The sequence below is a fragment of the Symphalangus syndactylus genome, chromosome 8 (genome assembly GCF_028878055.3).
Source record: "Symphalangus syndactylus isolate Jambi chromosome 8, NHGRI_mSymSyn1-v2.1_pri, whole genome shotgun sequence".
NCBI lineage: Eukaryota > Metazoa > Chordata > Mammalia > Primates > Hylobatidae > Symphalangus > Symphalangus syndactylus.
The window spans coordinates 42,202,981-42,229,032 of NC_072430.2; the positions used below are offsets into that span (position 1 = coordinate 42,202,981).

General features: G+C 42.1%; 1 protein-coding gene across 9 annotated transcripts in view; it reads left to right on the forward strand.

The window, feature by feature from the left end:
- The window catches only part of AREL1 (apoptosis resistant E3 ubiquitin protein ligase 1), an 89,737-nt gene that overhangs the window by 3,420 nt on the left and 60,265 nt on the right, over nucleotides 1–26,052 (forward strand). For 7 of the 9 annotated variants that reach the window (XR_010122051.1, XR_010122053.1, XR_010122050.1 and 4 more), the window contains exons 2-3: nucleotides 18,627–18,914; nucleotides 25,247–25,307. Coding sequence is in view for 3 of the 9 variants with exons in the window: in XM_055288801.2 (XP_055144776.1) it covers nucleotides 25,292–25,307 (16 nt within the window). In the remaining 6 variants the exon portion in view is untranslated. Of the gene's footprint in view, nucleotides 1–12,982; nucleotides 13,094–18,626; nucleotides 18,915–25,246; nucleotides 25,308–26,052 lie in introns of all 9 variants that reach the window. The other 2 variants (XM_063644187.1, XM_063644189.1) reach the window with 1 other exon arrangement.

Sequence of the window (26,052 nt, forward strand, 5' to 3'; positions counted from 1 at the left end):
AGAGTGTTCTGATTTCCTTGATTGTTAATACCTAATAGGGAGCTAAATTAGTGTAGGAACACCATGGGGGATGAGAACATACTTAGAAAAATTTGTTTTTTTTTTTGCATTGTAATTTTATTGCAATCTGAGGTTCTTATAGCCTTAAATGAAAGTGGTCAGATACTCTACAGCATTCTTTGATGGGGATGGAAAGTGGGGGATGGGAAGCTGGGAGGTGGTGTTGATTCGTGATGGATGGAAGCAGAAAGTAATTGCTTTTGGGCACATACTTGTGAGGAAAAGAAATGATTTTAGTCCTTCTCAGCAGTCAAGAGGGTTGTTTTGCATTTTTCTGCAGTCTTGAAGAGAAAAAATCACCCAAGGCATTGGACACACAGTTTGAACACATAATTGGGCTTGGACTTCATTCCATTCACTAATTGGTCTGACTTACTAATTTAAGTTGGTATCAAATTTCTTTATAAAATTATTCTGGATAATGAAAGACTCCTTAAAGAACATCTTGTATTTCAATGTTAGAAAGTTATAAGTAGATTCACTTTTTTGTCCATTTTCAAGTTGTAGTTTTTACATTTATTTTTCTGACTTACATGATAGGACTTTTTTTCTCCCAACAAACATTAGTTGCTGTTAATTATTTTTCAATTAACTTGCCTGCCCCTAAATGTGGTAGCATGGCATACAGCATGTTCTGCTTCTGAGGTCTTGATATTGAATTGGTTTGTAAGAATACCTCAGAGATAGATTACTGCTGCTTGGTCATTCATTCAGAAAGCATTTATGGAGGGCCCATTCTGTCCTGGGCAATCTCACCACAGTCCTGTACTAGAGAAAGACTTGTAAACACATAAAATATGGTTGGTGGCTGAACAGAGATGTGGAAGTTGAAATATTTTAGAGGAATTACTCTTCCTGTTCATCTTTCTGTAAGTGGTCCAGGTCAGAGTACTGTTGTGTAATATTTATTTAATACTATCAACATATTAGTACCATGTAATAGATCAGATTTTATGACCTTAATGGACTCTAGTGTATCATTTTACCTTTTATTTATTATTTATTAGATCTTGCTATGTTGCCCAGGCTGATCTTGAACCCCTGGCCTCAAGCCATCCTCCCACCTCAGCTTCCTGATTAGCTGGGAGAAGAGGCATGAGCCACTGTGCCTGACCGTTTTACCTTTTAAATGACTTTAGCTATTAACTAACTTGGGTTTAAATTTCAGTTATTTTTCTTTGGTTCCTTTTTCTTTGAAGAGTTCTGAATGCTTAGCCTTCACTAATATTCTTTCATATAGTAGTTTTCAAACTTTTGAGGTTGTTTAACCTTATTGCAGTTTGTGTATATGTATGTGTGTGTACACACACAAATGCCTGAGCCGTTGATATAGTGTTACAGCACCATAATGATGTTTTCCTGGTGGCTCTTTTGAAAACTGTTCTACAAGATAGGGTTTATAGAGAAAGATGGGTATTCACTTAGCTATTAGAAACTAAATAGTCATGGTAGATACATGTTTTGTCATTTAGTCTAATTGAATGGTTCCATGTGATTTTATGAGTTTTTGTTATCTTGAATAGTTGAGCAATTTGCATCATGTTTTTCAGAGCAAAGGCATTTATTTCAGTGCAGCTTGTTACTGTTGAGAAGCTAATAGTTAACATCTGTTAATTGATTTTCTATATATTGTACTTTTTGGCCAGAGATGAGATAATCTATTAATATACAACATATTTTCTGTAATGTCCCCTTGCTTTTATCCAGAGACCCAGAGCATGTTATTTTAACTCCTCTCTTGTCTGCTTTGGGAAGTTCAAATTCAAGGTACCCCCGGTATATATAGTAAATCTATTAGGAACAGAAAACAGTTAAAACTTCCCAAGTGTGGTCTAGTTTTTCATGTCTTGGTAAAGAAGAAATCCCAGGTGGGCTGTGCAAACAGTTCATAGAAAGGGGTTAAAAAAGATATTTAAAAAGTTTTAGGCCGGCATTACCTGAATTGGGGCAATGATTAGGGAGACATGATTAGAATTCTAAGGGGGAGTGAGAATGTAAAGGGGAGCACCATATGTAATTAAATTGTTTTAAATTGTAGAATAATTTTAAATTTATAAAAAAGTTGCAAAGCTAGTACAGAGTATTCCTGTATACCTTTCACTCAGCTTCTCCTAATGTTAACTTCTTACATAACCATCGCACATACTGTCACATCTAAGAAATTAACATTGGTACAAAACTATTATTCAACTATAGACTTTATTTGGATTTCACAGGTTTCTCCACTAATTTCCTTTTTCTGTACCCAAACTGAATCCAGAATACCACATTCCAGTTAGATCATGTGCAATTTCCTTTTTGAGACGGAGTCATGCTCTGTCACCCAGGCTGGAGTGCAGTGGTGCGATCTCGGCTCACTACAAGCTCTGCCTCCCAGGTTCACGCCATTCTCCTGCTTCAGCCTCCCAAGTAGCTGCTACTACAGGTGCCCACCACCACACCTGGCTAATTTTTTGTTTTTTTTTTGTTTTTTTTTTTTGAGACGAGTCTTGCTCTGTCGCCCAGGCTGGAGTGCAGTGGCGCGATCTCGGCTCACTGCAAGCTCCGCCTCCCGGGTTCATGTCTTTCTCCTGCCTCAGCCTCCCTAGTAGCTGGGACTACAGGCACCCACCACCACACCCAGCTAATTGTTTGTATTTTTAGTAGAGACGGGGTTTCACTGTGTTAGCCAGGAAGGTCTCGATCTCCTGACTTTGTGATCCACCCGCCTGGGCCTCCCAAAGTGCTGGGATTACAGGCGTGAGCCGCTGTGCCCAGCCATTTTTTGTATTTTTAGTAGAGATGGGATTTCACTGTGTTAGCCAGGGTGGTCTCGATCTCCTGACCTCGTAATCCGCCCACCTCAGCCTCCCAAAGTGCTGAGATTACCAGTGTGATCCACCGCGCCCAGCCTCTTTTTTTTTTTAAATGGAGTTTCGCTCTTGTCACCCAGGCTGGAGTGCAGTGGCACCATTTTGGCTCACTGCCACTTCTGCCTCCCGGGTTCAAACTATTCTCCTCTCTCAACCTCCTGAGTAACTGGGATTACAGGTGCCTGCCACCACGCCTGGCTAATTTTTGTATTTTTAGTAGAGATGGGATTTCACCATGTTGGCCAGGCTGGTCTCGAAATTCTGACCTCAGGTGATCCGCCCGCCTCGGCCTCCCAAAGTGCTGGGATTACAGGCATGAGTCACTGTGCCCGACCAGATCGTGTATAGTTTTGATAAATAAGTTGGTATTTCCAGTGAGTGCTTTTTCTGTGCTATGTATGTGGTCCAAGAATCCCCCTCTGACCAGTGTTGAAGAGAGTCATTGACCCTGAGAATAAGTAATACTTCATAGGTAGTGTTTTGTATTCCTTGACCCCCAAAGCATTGTTAACTCTATGGAAGAGTTGACTTTGCTTCCAGGAGGGTGATGTGAACTTTCCTGAGAAGCTAAGAGCTGATCTTGATTAAGGTATCCATCCATACCCTCTATGCTCACCTCATAGATTTTACTACATGGAAGTATAACTACGTAATTATTTACTTGTCTGTCTTCTTTACTAAGCTTTTATGTTTCTAAAGTGTTGAGGATATTTTACTCATTCTGGAATCTTTAGGGTCCAATATATTGCTTGGCCTGTGGTCGCTTCTTAATATGCATTTGAAGAAATTAGTAGACCTTTCTTTGGTAAAATTGATTATTAGGTCAACAGAAATTTTGTTTTGAATAGGTAAGTGTTGAGTTTCTCCTTCAAATCCAGCTATCTTAGGGTGCCATTTCTGTGGGTAGTTGAGTTTTTCTTCTTGGAATCTTAACTACAAAATGCTCATTTAAATAACATTGTTTTTCCTTTCAATTCTATAAATAATTTATTTTCCTTAAAAATAAGCACAGAATTGAAAGTAATGGATGGTAGTAGAGGCAGAGTTAGCCTTTAAGTATACGTGTGACCATTCCAGTTCCACCCGACTGGGCTGCAGATCTGGCAGTGTGCCTGCCACTTCAGGCGCAGTTAATGGAATAATAGCTTCCTAGACTTATTGAGGGAGACGGCTTGTCAGGTTCAAAGAATTACTTTTAAAATCTTCCTGTTATAGCCAAGATTCAGTGGTCTAAGGTCACCTAAGCATAAAAGCTTCCATGAGATGGGAACATGGGGGCCTGTCCTCTGTGGCTCAGGCATAGTAGAGTCAGTTTGCGTATAGAAAACACATCAGGATAGGAGGGAAGAGGAAACTGAAGCTAGTATTTTCTAGATTTAGGGTTAAGAATGGGACAGTGACATAGATGATCCAGTTTTCTCTTTTGTTTTTCTCCCCATGAGGTTACAAAATGAGCAATGGTAAATTCTCACTTCTTGTTTTCTCTGTTATACTCACATTAGCTTTGAATCCCTTTTTCCTGCTTTCTCTAAACTGTGCTGAGAATGAATGGCAAACGACTCCAGGGACAGCTGAATCTAAGTAAGCTATGCCTTTGTGTAGACTACACAAAAAGAAATACAGGTCTGAAGAACTCTGGCTTGTTTTAGAGAGAATGGTGCAATAGAGAGAATCTAAATTGAATTAAGTAATGCAGAATTACTTTTGTCTTGGTTAGCTTAACCTTTATAAGCCTAAATTTTAATTTAACCAGTGAGTGATTATAGAACAACATTTTCCAGTCTCATCACAGGTTAGAGTGACTCAGTAAGGTGGGAATGATCTTATAAAAGACTCTCGTCAAAGCCAGAAGGGTAACTAGTTTATTGCCCCTGGCTTAACTTCAAGGTGCATGTTCTGGGTTGTGGAATTTAGTTGTTGTTTTAAGAACCAGTATCAGGGGTGCAGAGGTCTTATGTGTATTTGGAGAGAAGTGAGGGACTAAAACCTTGGCTAGACTTAAGCATTCCATTTACTAGATTGAAGAGAGGAAAAATCTGTTAAAATATTAAAATCTTTCCAAATTCAGAAATAGACTATAACTGGGGCCAGGCGTGGTGGCTCACGCCCGTAATCCCAGCACTTAGGGAGGCCGAGGTGGGCGAATCACCTGAGGTCGGGTGTTCGAGACCAGCCTGACCAACATGGAGAAACCCCGTCTCTACTAAAAATACAAAATTAGCTGGGTGTGGTGGCGCATGCCTATAATCCCAGCTACTTGGGAGGCTGAGGCAGGAGAATCGCTTGAACCTGGAAAGTGGAGGTTGCAGTGAGCCGAGATGGCGCCATTGCACTCCAGCCTGGGCAACAAGAGCAAAACTCTGTCTCAAAAAAAAAAAAAAAAAAAGCAACAAAAGACTATAACTTAAATAGTGCATGATAATGTGTGGCATTGAATTTGAGAGAAACAAAGGGAATAAAACTTAATGACTATGAAATAAATGGAATGCAGGAGTTTTAAAAAGTCTTGTTAAAAAATTTGACAAGAGAATTTTCTCTTGTGAAACGTTTAGATAAACTTCTAGAAGAAAATCAGGAGAAAATCTTTGTAACCTTGAGCTAGGCAGAGTTTTAAAAAATAGAACACAAAAACCACAAACTATGAAGAAAAAATTTATGTTGGCTTTCATCAAAGTTAGAAACTTTTACTCTTTAAAAAGTGTATTTTCTGTTAAGAAAATGAAGAGGCAAACCACAGAAAATATTTGCAAAATGTTTATCTAATAAAGGACTTACATTTATGTGAAAGGAAAATAAGTCTTGGGGCCCCCAAATCACTAAGCTAAAGGGAAAAGTAAAGCTGGGAACTGCTTAGGGCAAATCTGTGTCCCACTCTATTCAAAGTCATCCCTCTGCTTACCGAGATAGATGCATATCTGACTGCCTCCTTTGGAAGGGCTAATCAGAAACTCAAAATAATGCAACCATTTTTCTCACCTGGAAGCCCCCCTCCCTACTCCAAGTTGTCCCGCCTTTCTGGACTGAGCCAGTATACATCTTGATTGATGTCTCATGTCTCCCTAAAATGTATAAAAGCAAGCTGTGTCCTTGGGCACATGTCGTCAGGACCTCATGAGGCCGTGTCCTGGGCGTGCGTCTTCAACCTTGGCAAAATAAACTTTCTGAATTAACTGAGACCTGTCTCAGATATTCGGGGTTCACATTTAGAATGTATAAAGAACTCTTACAACTCAATAGTAAGAAGACAAACAGCTCGATTTTTAAAAAAGACAAAAGATTTGAATAGATACTTCAAAGAAACTAATACAAATAACCCATAAACACATTAAAAAAATACTCAATATTGTTAGTCCTTAGGGAAATGCAAATTAAAATCACAATGAGATACCACTTCCACCTATTAGAATGGGTAAAATTAAAAGACAGTACCAAGTGTTGGTGGATGTAGAGCAACCCGCCTCTTGTGCGTTGCTGGTAGAAATGCAAAGTGGTCCAGCTGCTTTGGTAAACAGTTTGGCAATTTCTTGTAAGTTAAATAGATACTTACCATATGACCCAGCAATCCCATTCTTAGATGTTTACCCAAGAGAAATGAAAGCATGTGTCTACACAGACTTGTAGCTTAATATTCTTAGCAGCTTTATCCACGATACCACCAAACTGGATATAACCCAAATGTCCTTCATCTGGTGAATGGATAAACAGATTGCAGTATGTCCATTTAATGGAGTACTACTCTGCAGGAAAAAGGAGTGAACTACCGAAACGTGTAACAACATGTACGAATCTAAAAACCATTATGCTAAGTGAAAAAATGCTACAGACGAAGGACTACATTTTGCATGTGATACAAATGTATTTCTGTGTACCTTTTGAATATATTCACCTGGATATCCTGTAGACACTCCAAACTTAACATGTTTAATTCTCTACTCATTATCTTTTGATATGGTTTGGCTGTGTCCCCACCCAAATCTCACCTTGAATTTTAGCTCCCATAATTCCCATTGTTGTGGGAGGGACCCAGTGGGAGATAATTGAATCATGGGGTGGTTTCCCTCATACTGTTCTCATGGTAGTGAATAAGTCTCACAATATCTGTTGATCTTATAGGGGGTTTCCCCTTTCACTTGGCTCTCATTGTCTCTTGCCTGCTGCCATGTAAGACATGCCTTTAGCCTTCTGACATGGTTGTGAGGCCTCCCAGCCATGTGGAACTATGAGTCCATTCAACCTTTTTTCTTTATAAATTACCCAGTCTCTAGTATGTCTTTATCAGCAGCGTGAAAATGGACTAATAGAGTAAATTGGTACTGGGAGTGAGGCGGTGCTGTAAAGATACCTGAAAATGTGGAAGCAACTTTGGAACTGTGTAACAGGCAGAGGTTAGAACAGTTTGGAGGGCTCAGAGGAAGACAGGAAAATGTGGCAGAGTTTGAAACTTCCTGGAGACTTGTTGAATGACTTTGAACAAAATGGTGATAATGATATGGACATTGAAATCCAGGCTGAGGTGGTCTCAGATGGAGATGAGGAATTTGTTGGGAACTGGAGCAAAGGTCACTCTTGTTATGCTTTAGCAAAGAGACTGGAAGTATTTTGCTCCTGCCCTAGAAATCTGTGGAACTTTGAACTTGAGAGAGATGATCTGAAATTGGAACTTAACGTTTAAAAGGGAAGCAGAGCATAAAAGTTTGGAAAATTTGCAGCCTGACAGTGGCAATAGAAAAGAAAAACCCATTTTTTGAGGAGAAATTCAAGCTGGCTACAGAAATTTGCATAAGTAAAGAGGAGCCAAATCACCAAGACAATGGGGAAAATGTCTCCAGGGCATGTCAGAGGTTTTCATAGCAGCCACTCCCATCACAGACCTGGAGGCCTAGGAGGAAAAAATGGTTTTGAAGGCAGGGCCCAGGTTCCCCCTGCTGTGTGCAGTGTAGGGACTTGGTGCCCTGTGCCCCAGTTGCTCCAGCTGTGGCTGAAAGGAGCCAAGGTACAGCTTGGGCCGTCGCTTCAGAAGGTGCAAGCCCCAAGACTTGGCAGCTTTTTTTTTTTTTTTTTTTTTTTGGAGACGGAGTCTTGCTCTTTCGCCCAGGCTGGAGTGCAGTGGCACAATCTCGGCTCACTGCAAGCTCCGCATCCCGGGTTCACGCCATTCTCCTGCCTCAGCCTCTCCGAGTAGCTGGGACTACAGGCGCCCGCCACCACGCCCGGCTAATTTTTTTTTTTTGTATTTTTTAGTAGAGACGGGGTTTCACCATGGTCTCGATCTCCTGACCTTGTGATCCGCCCGCCTCGGCCTCCCAAAGTGCTGGGATTACAAGCGTGAGCCACCGCGCCCGGCCAAAGACTTGGCAGCTTACACGTGATGTTGAGCCTGTGGGTGCACAGAAGTCAAGAATTGAGGTTTGAGAACCTTCGCCTGAGGCCGGGCGCAGTGGCTCACGCCTGTAATCCCAGCACTTTGGGAGGCCAAGGCAGGTGGATCACGAGGTCAGGAGATTGAGACCATGGTGAAACCCCGTCTCTACTAAAAATACAAAAAATTAGCCAGGCGCGGTGGCGGGCGCCTGTAGTCCCAGCTACTCCGGAGGCTGAGGCAGGAGAATGGCGTGAACCCGGGAGGCGGAGCTTGCAGTGGGCTGAGATCGCGCCACCGCACTCCAGCCTGGGTAACAGAGCAAGACTCAGTCTCAAGAAAAAAAAAAAAAAAAAAGAACCTCCACCTGGATTTCAGAGGATGTATGGAAACTCCTGAATGTTCAGGCAGAAGTCTGCTATGGGGTGGGGTCCTCATGGAGAACCTCTGCTAGGGCAATGTGGGAGGGAAATGTGGGGTTGAAGCTCCCACACAGAGTCCCCACTGGGGCACTGTCTAGTGGAGCTGTGAGAAGAGGGCTACTGTCCTCCATACCCCAGTGTGGTAGATTCACCGACAGTTTGTACTATGTGCCTGGAAAAGCCTCAGGCACTCAGTGCTAGCCCGTGAAAGCAGCTGGGGAGGAGGCTGTACCCTGCAAAGCCACAGGGGTGGAGCCGCCCCAGACCATGGGAACCCACCTCTTGCATCAGTGTGACCTGGATATGAGACATGGAGTCAAAGGAGATCACTTTGGAGCTTTGAGATTTGACTGCCCTGCTGGATTTTGGACTTGCAGGGGCCCTGTAGCCCCTTTGTTTTGGCCAATTTCTCCCATTTGGAACAGGTATATTTACCCATTGCCTGTACTCCCACTGTATCTAGAAAGTAACTAACTTGATTTTGATTTTACAGGGCCATAGGCAGAAGGGACTTGCCTTGTCTCAGATGAGACTTTGAATCGTGAACTTTGAGTTAATACTGAAATGAGTTAAGACTTTGGAGGACTGTTGAGAAGGCATGATTGGTTTTGAAATGTGAGGACATGAGATTTGGGAGGGGCCGGGGTGGAATGATATGGTTTGGCTGTGTCCTCATCCAAATCTCATCTTGAATTATAGTTCCCATAATTCTCATGTGTTATGGGAGGGATCCAGTGGGAGATAATTGAATCATGGAGGCAGTTTCCCCCATACTGTTCTTGTGGTAGTGAATAAGTCTCACAAGATCTGATGATTTTATAAGGGGTTTCTCTTTTCGCTTGGCTCTCATTCTCTCTTGCCTGCTGCCATGTAAGACATGCCTTTCACCTTCCACCGTGATTTGTGAGGCCTCCCCAGCCACATGGAACTGTGAGTCTATTAAACCTCTTTTTCTTTATAAATTAACCAGTCTCTGATATGTCTTTATCAGCGGCATGAAAATGGACTAATACATCTTTTCTTTCGTGTTTGCTTTGCCTCCTTAATTCTCCTTCATTTATCCAGGCTCCCAACCATAGAAAATTTGCCTTTTTCCTTGGCTTCTTCCTCTTGTTTATCCATTTGACCTCACAGATCATTGATCCTGTTGCTTCTGAGAGCATAAAGCAGGAGAGCAACCCATCCAGGGTTGGTTCCCAACTTGCACCCTAAGCCCTGGCCACCCTCAACCAATGTGACTAATGAGGGTCTACGCTGGACTCTGTCTATATTGTGGCCAATGTATAGCTACTCCATTGGACCAGTAGCCCCTTATCTTGTGCTTGTTAATGGGTCTGTCCCCCTTCAGAGTCTTTCATATTGTCCCCAGAGTTACTTCATTTAAAATGTGTGATCCTTTTTCTCTCTCGGTTAAAAAACATCTTTTGTTTTTTTGTTGCTTAAAGTCTAAAATGAAGTCATATTCCTTTAACATTCCTTTTTTTTTTTTTTGAGAGGGACTCTCACTGTGTCGCCCAGACTGGAGTGCAGTAGCGCGATCTCAGCTTACTGCAACCTCCGCCTCCCGGGTTCAAGCAATTCTCCTGCCTCAGCCTCCCCAGTAGCTGGGAATACAGGCCCATGCCACCATGCCCGGCTAATTTTTTTGTATTTTTAGTAGAGACAGGGTTTCACCATGTTAGCCAGAATGGTCTTGATCTCCTGACCTCATGATCCACCTGCCTTGGCCTCCCAAAATGCTGGAATTACAGGTGTGAGCCACCGCTCCTGGCTAAAATTTCAAGTTAAATATGTCTGAGCTTAATTCTTCCTATCCCAAGAATAAGATCTTTTCCCCCCCTTCTGGAAGTTCTTTTTGATACATCCCTATTCCGAGTTAAGAGTAGAGGAAGAGTGTAAGCTCTGGAATCACACTGCTTGACTCCTTCACTTATAAACTGGGTGGCTATAGGCAAGTTATTTTAGCTTTCGTGCTTCTGTTTCCTAATCTATAAAATATGGATAAAGTATGCTTTCCTTATATGGTTGACGTGAGAGTTAAATGAGATAATATAGATGAAGCACTTTATACAGTGCCTGGCACATAGTAAGTTCGCAATAAAGGTCGATTCTTATTATCATCATCTTTCAGAGAACACTGGAAAATCCATTATTTTGGATTGTTGCTGTAGTTATTTCCACATGGAATCTCTCTGGAAAACCAGTGAGTCCTTCAGTAGATTCAAGCTATCTTCCTCACTTACTGTGGGTTGGGCTGCTGTGGCCTGGCACAAACCACCCTCATAACCTGGCAACCCAGCAGCCTGGTCTGTGCATAGAGCCTTGTCCTCCAGGGTACTGCCTGTCACCTGGGTGTAAAGTTTCAGTCTTAAGCAATTCTCCTTGTCCTTATTCTCCAAGTCTTGCTCCCCAAGAGCAGCAGATTCGTTCCTTTTCTCAGTGCATCTCCATTTTACATGTGAGGCAACTGAAGAGAAGTTTACAGCAAGTCCTCACTTGATGTCGATAGGTTCTTAGAAACTTCTACTTCAAACAAAATGATGTATATTGATAACCAGTTTTACCATAGGCTAATTGATACAAACAAGAATTAAGTTCCTATGGCATATTTCTGGTCACAAAAATATCACCAAACTATTTTAAATAAAGACCAGAACATAATATACATATTAAAATAAATGAGAGCAGTATGTATAAGAAAGATTGATAAAAACAAGTTAGATAATTATAACATTTACCCAATTATTCCAGTCCACGGTTGTGGGTGGCCAGGGCGTAGGGTGCAAGTTGGGAACCAATGCTGGATGGGACGCCATTCTATTGCAGGGCTCTCTCGCTTATGTGCTGTCTCTCTCTTTCTTGCTTGTGCTCTCTCTCTGTCTCACACACACACACACACACACACACACACACACACACCCCTCACCGTCACTTAGACTGGGACACTTTAGACATGCCAGTTAACTTTGAAGCGCACATCTTTGGGATGTGGGAGGAAATCCAAGTATCCAGAGAAAACCCACACAGAGAATGTGTGAACTCCACACATTGGTGCCTGCCAGGAGTCAATTTTTTTACTCCTCAAAATCATAAGAAAACAGTGTTGAATGAAACTGATGTCGTTTGAGGACCTGCTGTAACTTGTCTAAGATCATTCAGTAGTAAGATTCATGCTCTTAACCACTACATGGTAATCATCCTAGTTTAGCCCCAGGTGGTCTTTCTAAACACTTTGGTGTTTTTTGGAGACAGAGTCTTGCTCTTCACATGGTCTGAAGTGTAGTGGAGCAATCAGGGCTCACTGCAGCCTCAGCCTCCTGGGCTCAAATGATCCTCCCACCTCAGCCTCCTGAGTAGCTGGGACCATGGGTGCATACCACCACACCCAGTTTTTGTTTTTTTTTTTTTTTTTTTTTGAGATGAGATCTCACTGTGTTACCCAGATTGGTCTTGAACTCCTGGGCACAAGCCATCCTCCCACCTCAGCCTCCCAAGGTGCTGGGATTACAGGTATGAACCACCATGCCCAGCCTGCTTACTCATTCTTAAGTAATCAGCTCTGTTGTCTCTGCTTTTCCACTTGCGCATACAGTTACTTCTCTTTCCTCTGCCCTCCATACTTTGCTTATTCCTCTTTTATGGCACTTGCAGCATTGCATTTTCCTTCTCCCACGGCAGACCAAGTTCATTGAGGTTAAGAAAGCACCCTGTCTTATTTATCCTTGTGACTTTAGCTTTTAGCACACAGCCTGGCATATAGCAAATGCTCAAGAAATGTGAAATGAATGAAGAATGAACGATGCAGAGGAACCTACAGATGTTGGTAGTCTGTGAATTATAGAGTGAATTAGACTGTAACCCCATTTCATGCCTCCCAGATTTGGGCATCAGTGCATGCAAGAATGTTCTAGAAGCCAGAAGATAAATGACACGTGTTCTTGCAGCAAATGATTTTAGGCAAAGAGAAAATAAATATAGATATCTAGGATGGGGAAACATAGCAGAAAAATAATATCATTTAAAATGTGAGTATATGGTATGAGTAAGGTAATGCACAGTAGATCAAAAGTTGAGTAAGGGTTTTGGCTCAAGTACCTCTAGTGGTAAAGGATATGTTAACACCTTGGTGCTGGGAGCAGAGGCCCAAGCAGCCCTTCTGCTTCAAGTTCAGAATATCTATGAATATATTCAACATATCCATGTTTTATCTTTAGAAATTCATGCATATATTACATTCTGTTTTATTATCTATGAGTTTGATTTAACATGAAATTTTTTTTTCTCCCCAGTCACTCATCCTCTAGTGAAATAGATGCCATGGGAACGTGGGCCATTTATCCTCTGGCTACTAGCACATTCTAGCGTGCCCCAGTGTCCAAATCTGGGAGTTACAGAACAAGGTACAGTCTAATATGGCAGCACAGCAGATTTCTGTGATTTGGGGGATTGCCTGCTCAGGAGTAGTATGTCATGGAACTGAGGAGAGTGAGTTCATCCTGTTCTGACTAATGAGGCTGTCCCTGGAAGGCTGCAGTCATTTGGAGGCACCTCATTACCAGATCGTTTGGGATCAGCTGGAGAGAGTTCACAGAAGACCCACAGGAATGATTAAGAGACTGGAGGGGCTGACTGATGAAGAAAGTATAAATGAAAACCATGTAACTTGGCTAAACCACGATAGCAGAAATAGACAACTGTATAAATATCTCAAGAATATAAACTTGATGGAGGAGGGCAATCTTTTATGGTGGGATTTTGGGTTGGGGAGTATAAACCAAGAGTGGAATTAAGCCATAGTAAATGTAAACTGATAATCCAAAGTGTCTGTATATTCTTGGAACCTCCTTAGTTAGACCACCCTATCCTGTGCGCTTTTTGAAAATTGAATAGTTTGTTTTTTTAAGTTCATGTCCCTGGACTCATGGCTGGTGCTTCTCTGTGGAGAAAGCTGGAGATTGCATCTTACAAAGCAAACGTCTTTCTTTTGTCTTGTCATTTGGTGGACATCAGTAGGTGATATCAGAACTTCTGTGTGCTGCCACTAGCTCTGTATGCACCAAAATTTTGAAATGGACTTTTACATCATGTTTTTCATGGCTGTGTGTGTGTGTGTATGTGTGACAGGATCTCTCTCTCTGTTACTCAGGCTAGAATACAGTGGTGTGGTGTGATCACAGCTCACTGTAGCCTCAAACTTCTGGGCTTAGGAGATCCTCCTGCCTTAGCTTCTGAGTAGCTAGGACAACAGGGGCATGCTACCACGCCCAGCTAATTTATTTTATTCTATTATTTTATTTTATTTTTTGAGACGAAGTCTTGCTTTGTCACCCAGGATGGAGTGCAGTGGCACAATCTTGGCTCACTACAACTTCTGCCTCCCAGGTTCAAGTGATTCTCCTGCCTCAGGCTCCTGAGTAGCTGGGATTATAGGTGTGTGCCACCATGCCTGGCTAATTTTTGTATTTTAGTAGTGATGGGGTTTTGCCATGTTGGCCAGGCTGGTCTCGAACTCCTGACCTCAGGTGATCTGCCCACATTGGCCTCCCAAAGTGCTGGGATTACAGGCGTGAGCCACCATGCCCGACCAATTTATTTTTATTTTTTAAGAGAGGGCCCAGTCTGGTTTCAACTCCTAGGCTCAAGTGATCTTCCCAGTTCAGCCTCCTAAAGTGTTGGGAATACAGGTGTGCACTACTACACCTGGCCTTTCACAGCTTTTTAGAATAGCACTTTAGAAGTAAAGACTGAGTCAGTAGTATGTATTATAGTAATTTTAGCAACCCGGATACAGTATTTGGTCCCCAAGATACTAGTTTTAGGAAATATTAGCCTTGATCAAATGCAAGCATGATTGTATGAAATACACACTTTGGAAAATGACTGTGTAAAATTCCTAATTGGGGTATGGGAAGAATAAAACCATCAAGTCATAGTTGAAACTAGATGTATTTGCAAAACATTGCAAGTGTTATAGTTCTTTTCCTAACAGGAGATGGTAGAACTGGAAGAAAATTATTTTTATGCTTTCTTTGATTTAGAAAAATGTATTTGTTTATATAAGGTAGTTATGTAGCTTTAAGACTAAGACCTCTACACCTGGAATTGGTACACTTTTTCAATACAGCATCAGATAGTAAAGTTTTGTGGGCCATATGTCTCTGCTGCAACTACTCAGCTCTGCCATTGTGCAAAAGCAGCCACAGATAATATGTAAATGAATGAACTTGGCTGTTTTCACAAAAACAGGCAGCTGTCAGGATTTGGCCTGCTGACTCTTGACCTGGGTTCTCACTTTTTGAAAGCATGGTCTAGGAGACCAGCAGCATCAGCATTACCTGTGAACCTGTTAGAGATATAGAATGTTGAGCCCCTTCTCATACTGATTGCTCTAGAGTCTAAACCATGTTTCTGAAACTTCAGCATACATAGTACTCACCTGGGGATCTTGTGAAAGTACAGACTTTGAGATAGCCCGGCTGAACACCATACTGGCCATGGGGAGGCAATGATATGACCTGGTCAGTGTTCCTTGGGGAGTCCACAGTCTATTAGGAGAGACTGCTATATAAACAAATAATTTCAATACAGACTAGTAAATGCTATAACAGAGGTATCTTCAGCAGAGGAGTACCATGAAGGAGGAAGTGGTTGATTCTATCTGGTGTGGGAAGAGTCCTCAGAGAGGCCTTGGAGCAGGACCAGAGAAGGGGGAGTGCTTGAGTTTTTTGAAGCTCAGTGGAGGTACTGAAGCATTGCGGTGAGCATGGTAGCTCATGGTAGGGACAGTAAAGCTTACATTAGAACTAGGAGTCATTTGATTTAATAATCAAGTAGCTGATCACAGGGTTGGAAACCTGCTAAGATCATAGTGAATAGAAATAAAAGTTCAGGCCAGGTGTGGTGTCTCATTCCTGTAATCCTAGCACTTTGGGAAGCTGAGGCGGGTGAATCACCTGTGGTCAGGAGTTCAAGACCAGCCTGGCCAATGTGGTGAAACCCTGCCTCTACCAAAAATACAAAAACTAGCTGGGCATAGTAGTACACACCTGTAGTCCCAGCTACTAGGGAGGCTGAGGCAAGAGAATTGCTTGAACCCAGGAGATGGAGGTTGTAGTGAGGCAGTGAGCCAAGATCATGCCACTGCACTCCAGCCTGGGCAACAGAACAAGACTCTATCTCAAAAAAAAGAAAAAAAAAAAAAGAAAAAAAGAAAAGTTCAGTACAATTTGTTATCTTAATTTCTTTATACCATTTTCTTTCTTTCCTTTTTTTTTTTTTTTTGAGAGGGAGTCTCACTCTATCGCCCAGGCTGGAGTGCGGTGGCGTGATCTTGGCTCACTGCAAACTCCGCCTCCCAGGTTCGCGCCATTCTCCTGCCTCAGCCTCCCAAGTAGCTAGGACTACAGGCACCCGCCACCGTGCCCAGCTAATTTTTTGTATTTTTAGTAGAGACGGGATTTCACCGTGTTAGCCAGGATAGTCTTGCTCTCCTGACCTCGTGATCCACCCGCCTGGGCCTCCCAAAGTGCTGGGATTACAGGCGTGAGCCACTGCGACCAGCCTCTTTATAACATTTTCTTATTTGAAAAAAGGATAACTTGCCCATTTTCTCCCTTATTGAAGGAAAATCAGTCCCCCCCAAAAATGTGTTCTCCAGAAATAGAAACTTTTTACATGTCCTTGCAACATTAAGAATTTGAAAAACACTGAAAGGTACAGGTAGAAAATAAAAACTATAATTCCATATACCAAGAGATGATCACTATTAATATTTTTATATTTTTCCTTTCAGTCTTCTTTATGTAATGTTATATTTCTAAATTTGGGCTTGTGCTACATAAACAGTTTTGTGCCTGCTTTTTTATTTAACATTTTATTTGTAAGCATTTCCCTACGTTGTTTATTCCTTAAAAGTGTCGTTTAAAAATTCCTTATATAGTTTTCTACATAGGGATCTCTTATAGCTTACGTATATAGTCTGTTGTTTGTGGATCCTTTAAGCTGGTTCCAGTTGCCGGTTGACCCGGGTTTTGGCTCTTGTACTTGGCAAGTCTGTTCGCATTATTTATTTATTTATTTATTTATTTTGAGACTGGGTCTGGCTCTGTTGCCCAGGCTGGAGTGCAGTGGCATGATCTCGGCTCACTGCAACCTCTGCCTCCTGAGCTCAAGCCAGTCCCCCACCTCAGCCTCCAAGTAACTGGGACCACGGGCGCCTGCCACCATGCCTGGCTAATTTTTGTATTTTTTGTAGAGACGGGGTTTTGTTATGTTGCCCAGGCTGGTCTTGAACTCCTGGGCTCAAGTGATCCGCCTGCCTTGGCCTCCCAAAGTGCTGGGATTACAGGCGTGAACTACTGTGCCCGGTCATGTTGCTGTATTTTAAACTAAATACATATACTTACTTATTTTTAATGATAAAAGTTTGCCAACTTAATTTTATTTACTTGTCTTCACTCATTCTGTTCTTTTAGCATTTTGTGCTTTCTTCCTTGGTTTCCCATAGTGGAGAGGCAGTAGAGTAGTCATTAAAAGCATGGATTCTGGGTCCAGGTTGTCTGAGTTTGACTCAGCTCTACTACTCACTGTGTGTTTTCTTGGAAAAGTACTTTAACCTTTCTGTGTCTCAGTTTCCTCGTCTGTAAAATAGGGATAATTGTATCTGTGTTAAAATAGGGATAATTGTATCTGCGAGTTTATATGTGTGAAGCACTGAGAACAGTTCCTGCCATATGGTAAGACTGTCTCTTCATTTACTAATTAGTAGTCTCTTCTCATTTGTCTTATGGTGGCTGTTTGTGTATGCATTGCCATAAACCCCCTTTCTGCTACATTTTTGGTTCATGAATATCTTCGAGAGTTATAAACTGACTTTACTGGACTTTATTTAGTGACTTTATTTTGGAAGTTCACAGATTTTCGCCTGACTCGTAGTAGCAGATTTTACTGTTTTAAATATAAAATCAACTTTATTTAAGCATGTCTTGGAAATGCATATGTGAGCACGAAGGGAGCAGACTGCATAGGCTGATAGATTGGGCTTTAAAGCTCTTTGGGGGTTTTTCCTTTCCAGCTGAATATTGTCTCGATTCCTTATCATGGCATATAAGGCTGTCCGTAACCTGGTTCTGCCTATGCTTTCATCTCACTTGTCTTTGTGGTTGCTCCAGACCCTGTGCTGCAGCCCCATTATATTCAAACTGGGTATGTGGTTGTGCTCAAGGTTACTCTTTAAATCTGTGGCCTAGTTTGCTTCTACTGAAGAATGGACTGACACCTGTAATCCCAGCACTTTGGGAGGCCAAGGCAGGAGGATTTCTTGAGCTTAGGAGTTCGAGACTAGCCTGAGCAACATGGCAAAACCCCGTCTCTACAAAAAACACAAATAAAAAATTAGCCAGGTGTGGTAGTGCACGCCTGTAGTCCCAGCTACTTGGGAGGCTGAGGCGGGAGGATCCCTTGAGCCCAGGAGGTCAAGGCTGCAGTGAGCTGTAATCATGCCACTGCACTCCAACCTGGGTGACAGAGAAAGACCCTGTCTCAAAACAAAAGCAAAAACAAAAACAAACTGTGTCAATTCTGAAGCTCAATGCTCTTAACCTCTACACTGAATCATGAAAAAGAATAAAGTCATAAGGACAGGGAAGTTTGGGGACACTGAACTGAAGGAAGCCCTGGTACTTCTCAGCTGAAGACATGGTTATAGACAGTGAGGTTGCCAGTTGACTTTTCTTGTGGAGTTGGAGAGAGGCCTCAAGGAAACTATGTGGAGTTTTAATTGAGAATGCTTGGTCAGAGTTTACCAATTCTTGGTTATTTTTAGTGTCACAGGGTTTCCACTGCCTGTTCTACCTTCTCTTTGTTTTTTTTCTGGGGAATCTTTTTCAGAAATAAAAACCTATTCCAACTAACCCTGTTTTCTTTTTTGGACAGGATCCTGGGGCATCCTTTGGCAGTCGATTGCACCCTGCACTAGAGAGAAGTCCAGGAATGATATATTCTTGGGCTGTATTTCTCTACCCTGGAATTCATCCAGTTCATCCCAGAAACACTGACCTGGTTACTGTGACAAAGTCTGATGGATAGACCCTTTCTGTTGACCTTGTGGCATTTATCTTTCATGTGGAAGTTGGAAGACAAGGTGAAAGGGGCCAAAAGTTGTCTGCTTTGGTGAATAGGAGTGCTCTACTTGGTTCTCAGAACATGGGCCCTCGTTTAAAGGTAAGGTAACAGACTGAGTTAAGCTTTAGTTATTGGGATGTAGAACATGGATCCAGTGACCAATTCCTAAGCCTTTTCAGCAAGGGATAGCTGTTAAAGTATACAGTTGCAGTGAGAATTGACTTTGTCCCCAGCAGAGCAATTTTAAATATGAAGAAACCAGTTCTCCGTTTTTGGGAAATGACTTTTTCACAACTGGTTTTCAATGTTGGGGCTAAAATTTAGTTGCTACTATAATTAAAAATCTTTATACTCCGAAAAAGCAGAGGATTTTAGAATATGTATGTTAATCAACTTTCTAACAGTCCCTTGAGACAGTATTTTCAAGTATTTTTCCCCTTTTGTAGGTAATGTGAGCCAAAATGCTATAGTATTAAGCAACCAGACCAGCATCCTTCGTAAGCAAGTGATATTTCTGCACTAGAGAATTGGCATTGCATTCCACTTTTCTTTGTCATGCTTTATTTATATTTCAAAAGATTTAAAAAGAGCCATAAGAGTTTATCTTTCTAATTTTAGCCTTGCTATGAGATTCCTCACAGTAAGATTGGATAGTGTTTTCTCATACTTTGTTTTACCTGTTTTCGTAAATCTTTTTTTCCCCAAATACTTCACTATCCTTATGACTTTATTCTTTTTCATGATCCACTGTAGAGTTTAAGAGCATTGAGCTTCAGAGTTAGACGTAGGCTTTTTTTTTTTTTTTTTTTTTAAATGGAGACAGGGTCTCTCTCTGTCAACCAGGCTGAAGTGCAGTAGCACAATCATGGCTCACTGCAGCCTTGACCTCCTGGGCTCAAGCAATCCTCCCGCCTCAGCCTCCCAAGTAGCTGGGACTACAGGCGTGCACTATGACATCCTAATTTTTTATTTGTATTTTTTGTAGAGATGGGGTTTTGCCATGTTGCTCAGGCTGGTCCCAAGCTCTTGAGCTCAAGTGATCCTCTTGCCTTGGCTTCCCAAAGTGCTGGGATTACAGGTATGAGCCACCATGCCCTGCTAGGCTTTCCCAGCCAGGCTTGAATCTCAACTCTGTCATTTACCCTAATGTGAGATGTTCAGCAACCTTAAGCCCAGCTTAAAAAAAAAATCCATAAAACGAGAATAATAGTATTCATCTTACCAAGTTGTTGTGGTGACAGTTACTTAGGCTAACATATGTAAAGCACTGAAGGCAGTGTTTGGCCTGTGATAAGTGACTCAATAAGTGGGTAGAAAGTTGTTAATTTACTACTGTCATATTTTTCTTCTAGCTTAAAGTATCACAATATGCCATATTTATAAAGGTCAAGGACACTAAAGAGATGAACTTGAAAACACACAAAATACTCATAACAATTGGATGAAATAGTATGGTAGAGCGTTACATACTTGTTTGTACTGGAATTAGACTTGGGAAAGTTCCAAAATAATTTCATACAGGAAAAATATGAATAGCTAAAAGTAGAGGGTGCTGTAGAAACTGCTGTAGAAAAATACCATGCATGGGAATCTGCAACCCCAGTGGTGGGCATTTGATACCTGCTTGTTGAACTGAATTAAATTGGTAACTTTTAGGTTGAGGAACTTACAACCCCTGGCTCAAGTGAGTATACTGTTAATTAGAGAAATCCTTTCAAACTCTTTTCTACAAGGAAGATCCCATCTGGAAAATTCCTGATCCTTAGGCATTCTGGACAAAGAAAAGGACAGACATTTGATCTTATTCATATTTATTGAAGTTACTATATGCAATTATGTTGGTCTCTTTGGAGCATTTTTTTTTTTTTTGGAGACAGGGTCTTGCTCTGTTGCCCAGTTGGAGTGCAGTGGTGCCATCAGGGCTCACTGCAGCCTCAACCTCCTGGGCTCAAGGGATCTTCCTGCCTCAGATGCCCTCCCTGCCTCCAGTAGCTTGGATATAGGTGTGTGCCAGCACGTCCAGCTAATTTGTTTTCAAATTTTAGTAGAGGTGAGGTCCCACTGTATTGCCCAGACTGGTCTCAAACTCCTGCGCTCAAGTGATCTTCCCACCTCAGCCTCCCAAAGTGCTGGGATTGCAGACATAAGCCACTGTGCCCAGGCTGGAGGATTTTTAAGACTACTCGTTACCACTCTAAAATGAAAAAACAAGACTAAAAGAATAAAAGTGCTAGGCTGGGCATGGTGGCTCACGCCTGTAATCCCAGCACTTTGGGAGGCTGAGGCAGGCAGATCACCTCAGGTTGGGAGTTTGAGATCAGCCTGACCAACATGGAGAAACGCCATCTCTACTAAAAATACAAAATTAGCCGGGCATGGTGGTGCATGCCTGTAATCCCTGCTACTCGGGAGGCTGAGGCAGGAGAATCGCTTGAACCCAGAGGTGGAGGTTGCGGTGAGCCGAGATCACGCCATTGCACTCCAGCCTGGGCAACAAGAGTGAAACTCCGTCCCAAAAAGAAAAAAAAAGAAAAGAAAAGTGCTGTAAGATAAATAAAAACAATGTTCTATGGAAATTCACAAGAGGGAAGGAATTTCTAAATTTAGTATTAGGGAAGATTTTGGAGAGAGTGGATAGGATTTTTCCTAGACCTTAGGATCAGGAGATGTTCCATGGGTAGAGAATAAAAGGAAGGAGGATATTCTAGGCAGAGGAGATGAGTTTTCAAAATTAATGGAGAGAGGACATTTGAGAGCTGTATGTAAAAGTGTAAAGGATCTAATTTGGATAGATCATAGGATGAATAGCGAGGTATTGTAGCAACTGGGGCCAAGGAGAATAGCGTGGGGTAGGGGTAGCAGTAGATACAGGGCAGAGAGAGCCCCTGACAGGGTCGGAACATGCTTACAGAAAATTCTTACAGAACAGAGGTAAAATCTGGAATAAAAGTGATTTTAGTGACAAAAATAGGGAGGCCTGTCTGGGCATGGTGGCTCACACTTGTAATCCCAGCAGTTTGGGAAGCCAAGGCAGGTGGATCACTTGAGGTCAGGAGTTCAAGACCAGCCTGGCTGACATGGTGAAACCCTGTCTACTAAAAAAAAAAAAAAAAAAAAAAAAAAAAACTAGCCGGGCGTGGTGGTGGGCATCTGTAATCCCTGCTACTTGGGAGGCTGACACAGGAGAATTGCTTGAACCCGGGAGGCGGAGGTTGCAGAGAGCCAAGATTGTGCCACTGCACTCCAGCCTGGGCAACAGAGCAAGACTGTCTCAAAAAAAAAAAAAAAAAAATAGAAGGGCTTTTGAGATAATTCAGGAGGAACCAGAAAGGGGGAATATGTAGAACAAAGGCAAATTCAGAATGTGACCATGGGTGAAACTGGGAGGTCAGTAAATACTGTGGGGGTGGGGAGTGGTTTGAGAGCTGTTGTAGAGCAGTGGGACATTTTGTAAAGTTGATGTCAGTGAGTGATGAATTGATAGAGCTAACTCCCTGGTCATGAGGAGGTTTCAAGAAGACAGTTGTTTGGGGAAAAAGTAGTAATTGGTCTGTTGAGTTTTAAATGATGAATAGAGGTGGGGCAGAAATGTAGCACTGACTTATTGGAGAAGGTTTAGCTGATCTTGAAAATCAGTAGTGATGATTTGATTGAGAAGTAAGTGACGGGAAAAATGGCCGAGGACTCCACAAGGTAAAGCTCATTACTGCCAGCTTCATGATAACTGGACTGTGGCTCTCATGTTCTACTTTGTCCCACCTGTACCTGGCACATTAAGTAAGTACTCAGGACTGGGCACGGTGGCTCACGCCTGTAATCCCAGCACTTTGGGAGGTTGAGGCGGGTGGATCACGAGGTCATGAGATCTAGACCATCCTGGCTAACACGGTGAAACCTCGTCTCTACTAAAAATACAAAAAATTAGCCGGGCATGGTGGCAGGCGCCTGCAGTGCCAGCTACTCGGGAGGCTGAGGCAGGAGAATGGCGTGAACCCGGGAGGCAGAGCTTTCAGTGAGCCGAGATCACGCCACTGCACTCCAGCCTGGATGACAATGTGAGACTCCGTCAAAAAAAAAAAAAAAAAAAAAAAAAAAAGTAAGTACTCAGTATTTGTTGGACAAATTATTTTAGGATGAGTTTTTAACCCTTTATTGTAAAATTTTTTAGGCATAAAATTAGAATAGTTTAAAGAACTCCCATGTAGACTGTTTAGGGGCAGTAATAGAAGCCATGCCTTTTGAAATTCAGATGCATTTCTCTTTGAAGAAAGTGTGGGCCAATAGAGAGGAGTTTCCTATCAGCTTTGAAGTAAAGGAGTAGTGATACTGGTGCTACTATTGATAATAATTGTAATAATCATTAAAACTTTGAGAACTCACTCTGTGCCAGGCACTGCTATAGGCTGCTTACATGTGTTAACTCATTTAATCCTCACAGCACCCCGTGAGGTACATGTAAGGAAACTGGCACTCCTTTACAAAGATTAAATGACTTGTCCAGGGTCACATTATGAATGATGGGGCATGGATTTGAAGCCAGGTAATCTAACTCTAGAGTCTGTCCCCTTATCCTGTATCTTATACTATTTGTTGTGCTGTTTGGCTAGAGCTTTGATGGCTGTGATGAGTTGCATCGAAGTCATATCATACTAAAGGAGATGATACCATAGAAACTATTAAATTGCAACTCTTTTTACAGCAATGAGATTCTGAAGCCTAGCTAGGTCACACAGTTTGCAGTCCTGGGATTGTTCTCCAGGCTTCTCAATTACTGCATGTCAGCTGTCTCTCACAAAAGGTTGTTGCAATTGTTGGAGATAGTAGGTGGGAATTTTTCTAGCCCTTATGACTCAAGCCATACATTTGGCACTGCTTTTATTCCTCTAAGAAGACCACAAATCTGTAATACCAGCCACATGTACTTCATTTCTTTGCTGAGTGCTGTAACTTCCCTGAGAACCAGAAATTTCACATCTAGGGTCAGATTGGCATCCCGCTGAGGAAGTACCTAAGGCAGTTAAACTGCCAGTTTTGGTCCCACCAAGTCATCTAGTGCATCCTGTAAGATGCAGACAGATGCTTTTTGAGAGATCGTAGCAGCTTTTTGAGATGATAGCTATTGGGTCCCCAGCTAATTCAGCATAGGGTCCCAAGAGATGAGATACTTGTTTGGGAAGGAGGTTCAGTAGTTGTGATCCGAAATTTTGGCTCTTTATATTGTCTATAATAGACCCTTTTGAGAGCATCCATGTGACAATTCTAATGTTCCCAGTGTGGATTTCTTTTCTAGTAGAACTTCAGATATCACTCTAGGTAGGATTTCTATGAAACTTTTGACGGTCATTCCTCAAATTACCTACTCTCTGTGGGTTCCATTGGGTATATTGTTATCAGAGGAACTAAGCAAGCACAATCAGGTATAAAAACACAGCCTGAAAAAAAGTTGTTTTGGTCCCTCCCAGATCTGAGCCTAGAAATTTTTAGCTGTCTTGTCTCTACGTAATATTCTAGTGCTGATATGCTGGGTCAAGATAACATTGACAGCCTTAGTGTACACTGACTTGAAAAGAAAGAGTGAATTCAGTGCGTTGTGAAATAGCATATACAGCCTGTGCTAAGATCAGACTCAGTGATAAGATATGAACGTTAGCATACATTGCATTTTTCCTTGGCAGTACTTTTATTGGTTCATATGATCAAATGAGTAATTAAGATTGAAGTCTTATTCTGGAAACAAGTTTAACAACAGTGAAAGTCTTCCCTCAAACTCCTACCTTGACAGGCATGACTCAGGATGAAAAGTACAGTCTCCTTTTGTTCCTCTCCTTGGTCTTTCTGCTGAGCTCATCTTCCAGAGGGCCCATTAGTTTGTCTGATTGGTAACAGCATAAATGATTTCCCTTTCAGACCCACTGCTTATTATTGGGATGACCCAGAGTTCATTTTAATTACGTAATGCCAACGTGATGATAATGATACTTACTTTAAAAAAAAATCTACATTTTATATAGCTATTTCTACTTAGCTGAATTACTTCTAGAAGGCAAACATAAGGGGAAAGTGACTCCATTATCCTCTTTGCATGTGTTAATTAGCACCACTTTGCATGAGGGAGGGAAACTGTCTTGAGAACTAAGGATCTAAGAAGATGAAAGCCATGTTACTGCATTTTGAAATTAGCAATAAAGCAAGTGGCTGTTTGTGGCATTCCTAGAGTGGTCAGTAGATTGGAAGTCTTTAAGGGGAATGATGCAGTCTCTTTGTTTCTCTGAAATATAGGGCACCTGTCAAGCTAGAAAGAGGACAGGAATAGTAAGGCTCTAGACTAGAGAGAGTTGTTTGGCTCACGCCATACACTCTACTTTGTCTTACTCTGAGATAGCTATAAGGCAGAGTTGGAGAGAAAAACTAAACAAGTTTTCTTTTAACAGCTGCAGCTGTGATCCTCGGCTGTCTGTCGGCATTGAAGGGACCTGATGTTTTACGTTATTGGTATGTTATGGAAAGAGCTCTCTGTATTATATTTTTGTTAAGGTTGCTTGGGTCCTTTTTGCCTTTCTGCCTATTCCTTTCGCTTTGAAAATGGAGCTGAAAATATTTCTAGTTGTGCCAGAATGTACCTTCACAGAGTTGGCATTGGAATTCATTCATTTGGGTTTATGGAGCAATTATAGTCAATGCCAGACACTGTTTACTGTGGAGTCGAAAGTTGAATAAGACAAAAATCTGCCTTCAAGGAGTAGGCATTCATAACATAAAGGGGAATGGTCAAGGAGGAGAAAAGTTATACCAGATGAATGTGCAGGAGTTTGAAGGAGCCCAGAAAAGGCAACTGCTAACTCTGGTGGGGATTGGAGAAGACTTTTGCCAAGTACACAAGGGAGGGGAGGGCTCCCAGATAATGCATTCTTTTTTTTTTTTTTTGAGACAGAGTCTTGCTGTCGCCCAGGTTGGAGTGCAGTGGCGCGGTCTCGGCTCACTGCAGGCTCTGCCCCCCGGGGTTCACGCCATTCTCCTGCCTCAGCCTCCCGAGTAGCTGGGACTACAGGCGCCCGCCACCTCGCCCGGCTAATTTTTTGTATTTTTAGTAGAGACGGGGTTTCACCGTGTTAGCCAGGATGGTCTCGATCTCCCGAACTCGTGATCCGCCCGCCTCGGCCTCCCAAAGTGCTGGGATTACAGGCGTGAGCCACCGCGCCCAGCCAAGTAATGCATTCTTTAAGAAGGAAATGGTGGG